General features: G+C 56.4%; 1 protein-coding gene across 1 annotated transcript in view; it reads left to right on the forward strand.

The window, feature by feature from the left end:
• CSUI_010735 (centrosomal of 76 kda protein) overlaps positions 1 to 3,060 on the forward strand; it is a gene marked incomplete at its 3' end in the record, with an annotated part of 3,975 nt that extends 915 nt beyond the window's left edge. Inside the window, exons 2-7 of the mRNA XM_068070837.1 lie at positions 625 to 779; positions 999 to 1,172; positions 1,551 to 1,620; positions 1,851 to 2,007; positions 2,322 to 2,608; positions 2,878 to 3,060. Coding sequence (XP_067917187.1) covers positions 625 to 779; positions 999 to 1,172; positions 1,551 to 1,620; positions 1,851 to 2,007; positions 2,322 to 2,608; positions 2,878 to 3,060 — 1,026 coding nt within the window. The remainder of the gene's footprint in view (positions 1 to 624; positions 780 to 998; positions 1,173 to 1,550; positions 1,621 to 1,850; positions 2,008 to 2,321; positions 2,609 to 2,877) is intronic.
• Between the last annotated feature and the right edge of the window lie 148 nt (positions 3,061 to 3,208).

Consider the following 3,208-nt stretch of genomic DNA (forward strand, 5'->3'; position numbering starts at 1 on the left):
CCTAGCTGTAGCTCACAGTCTGGCTAAGTGCAGTACTCGGTACCCCCGTCAGCCAGGGTTTCTGAGCCCTCACCCCGAGCGATTGTGTCTCCGAGGCTATCCAGCGCGGTTTAAGCTTCCCACTCCGCAGTGGGCTGCCCAAGCTGAGGACTTCTTGCTGCAAAAACCTTCATTACTTGGGCACATCCCGGCAACATCTTTTTCGACGTACTGTTAACGTCCGTCCTCGAGAGGCTGCCTGCACCAAAAGCCTACCACCGTTTTCTCTGCAGCGCTCAGGTGGAGTCTGCCAGCGGGGGAAAGTGCGGATGTATTTGCCTGCAGCTGGAGGACCTGACAGGGCTGTCAAGATCGGAGGTTGTCCCGGGATTTCCTCTTTCAGATCTACCCTTCTCTCTAGTCAGAGAGTTGAATGGCGCGAAGTGCTCCGTTCTGGAAAGGCAAGGCGATTCTACAAGCTGTTCTAAGGGAGTTCAGCATGCAGAAAGGTCGGGCATCACCGGCTCAGACTTCAGAAACAGATAACACTCCGAGCTTGCGCTCGGGTTGCCTCTATGTCGAAGCATGCATTTAGCAGACGGACTGGTGTCACTTTTCTTATCTACTGTCGGCCTGCTCTGGCAGATGAACCTGGTGGTCAACCTCCGAGGAGTAGGCGCCCGTCAAGGCTTGACGAGTGGCACGATACACTTGGAGCTACGCCTTTTTCCTTTGAATCCCAACAACCTACTCTCCTCAGGGGAAGTAGAGCTTTGCCTTGAACAAGAAAAACATGAGAGGTGAGACGGTCGGCAGCGACGCACACACTGTTGTATTGCAACGCACCTGCAGGATGCCAGCGCGGCTCAGCCAGACGTATGAAAGATACCTGCTTCCGATTATCAGATAGCGCTCTGTCCGGGGCTTTAGACCCGGAGAGTGTGCCGGACGAATTGCTCGAGGAGTGCCTTCAGAAACGCCCCTTTTCTTTTGTTGTTCGGAGCCATGGACTTGCTTAGACAGGAAGCATTGCAGCAATCGCTGGCGCTCGCAGAAGCGTGGTGGAACGGATACAAACAAATGAACCCCTCTTTCTCGCATCGGTTAACGAAGATTTTCGCGAGAACTGAACTGGGGGAGCATCTGCCAGTAAACTCGTTCGTGCGTCCCCTTAGTCCGCAAGCTGAGGACTGGTGCGTCCGGGAGCCGTCAGGTGAACGCACTGCAAACGGGAGACGACAGACTAGCTTCGTAACTTCGTTGTTGTGTCGGGTGGTGTATGCCGGGCCTTCGGAAGCTGGTTACCTCGGGGCGCCCCAGAAACGGTGGCCGGGTGAGGATGGAAGATCTGCTAGTTGGGCAACTTCTAATGGGTGTTATACTGACAACGGACGACGCGGACGTCGTTCCGCCACTGCTCATTACGCTGCCGACTGCCGACTTCCTGAGCACCCGACACCAGTGTGATTGGCTTACGCGGTTTTCCTTTTCTTACCTAGGGCTCCCTGCCGACCTCGGTGTTCCATCGCGCAAGATTCACCAACCGCGCGCGTTGGATGTGATTACTGCAGCCCTGCCTACTCCCTCGAGAGTCCGTATCACTGCGCACGGTTTGTCGCTGCGCTCGAAACTGAACAGCGAGTACGTGCGAATAAAAATCAGAGCAGAGTTGAGGGACTTCCGCCTTGCGCCTCGGGACTTGTTCACGCTGTAGAGGGATACCGGGATAGCACTAGGCTCGAAGCAGCACGTGCAACCGGGCGTTCAGCAACCGCGCTGGCTTTGGAAGGATGACATGGTGACCTCGCCTTTCGTCTCTCCCTTCCACGCGCTCCTCGCCGCCCTGGTTCTGTCATTTTTTGGATGCTCAGAGCGGAACAGCTGGGACGCCGAGCGGCGGGTGTGAAACGGACGTCTGGTCAACTTGGCATACCGTCTTCGCCAAAGGGGCAGGCACAGTCGAAGACCATGCGGCTCTGCTGTGCTCCCTATTTCTCGGGTTCTCAATGGATGCGTGGGTAGCGATAGGTCAGCCAGCGGATCACCTGCCCGGCCGACGCTGACAGCGGCCGCAGAACAGCTCTCCGGGTTCACTGCACTATTTCAGCCTAGGTGGTGCCTTCTAGTCCAGCAGTTGAGCCGCCATGCAAAAGGCGAGATACCCGGAGAAGCCACTCTGCTTCAGGAAAACGTCTATGTTACGTAATCTTTCATTCTCAAGAGGAAAAGAAAGAGATGAACGTAGTCCGTAACGACATGGTCTACGTCCACGTCCGGGCGTGCGGCGCTTTGGTGGCGTTGCAGAACGAATAGAGTCCTCGTCTCGCGCGCCTGATTTTCAGGCTTACTGTCGGAAGACGTACCATATTGCTGGGTGATCACAAGAGCCTGCTGTGGAGATCCGAAGACTGCCACCTTCTGGGATGCTTGCACCGGCCAGCGGATTTCCTCCGCCGACCCCGCCGTCAGGAACAGGTTTGCTTCCGTGCACTGCGTGTTCAATCACAAAGCCTTGTACGCGTGCTGCTCCTTAGTACCTGACGCGGACAAACTCCATTACCACTTCGAAGCCGATTCAACGATGTGGTGGAGGCTGCCTGAGAATGTGTCCTGCTCCCCAGCCCTACAGGTAATTACGTCTGGGACCGCTTCCGGGAAGCGCGCCTATCTGAAACTGACCAAGCGGTCCCCTTTTCCTAATGTGTCGCCGCCGACGTCAGGCGCTTTGCCCTGGAGATGCGTCTCTTCAGGTCCCAAGAGTGCACAGCAGCACACTTGACTGACAGTCCGCACTCCGGGCCCGAGTACACTACCAGTCTCCGCAGTGCGTATCAAGTTCAAGGAGGAAAAACACAGTTGGTGGATCTTTCTTGACCGCGTATCGTGTGTGACCCTCAGCTGTACGCTCCCTCTGATGAAGAAACACCACTGGGAGGCGGTGACCGTCGCGCTCTCTTTACGATTAGGGGATGGTGGGAGGCTTCAGGCGGCGCTGGGAGCTTTTGCCGACTGTGGACGTCCGAGCAGCAGGTAAGCCACACACGACATCTTGTCCTTCAGCGTGTGGTCCCCTACGGCTGACTTCCATCTGTCTCCAAAGCGAGCGGCTGCCGTGTAATACCGCCAGACCTCTCTCTCAGTGCTTTAACGGACGACAAACGGGTCCACGGTCTCCTCCGGCATACAGTCTGCGTTCTCGAATCGCAGGCTCTTTCTACGTGGACGCTGA

Source organism: Cystoisospora suis (genome assembly GCF_002600585.1).
Source record: "Cystoisospora suis strain Wien I chromosome Unknown contig_8148, whole genome shotgun sequence".
NCBI classification, from domain to species: Eukaryota; Apicomplexa; class Conoidasida; order Eucoccidiorida; family Sarcocystidae; genus Cystoisospora; species Cystoisospora suis.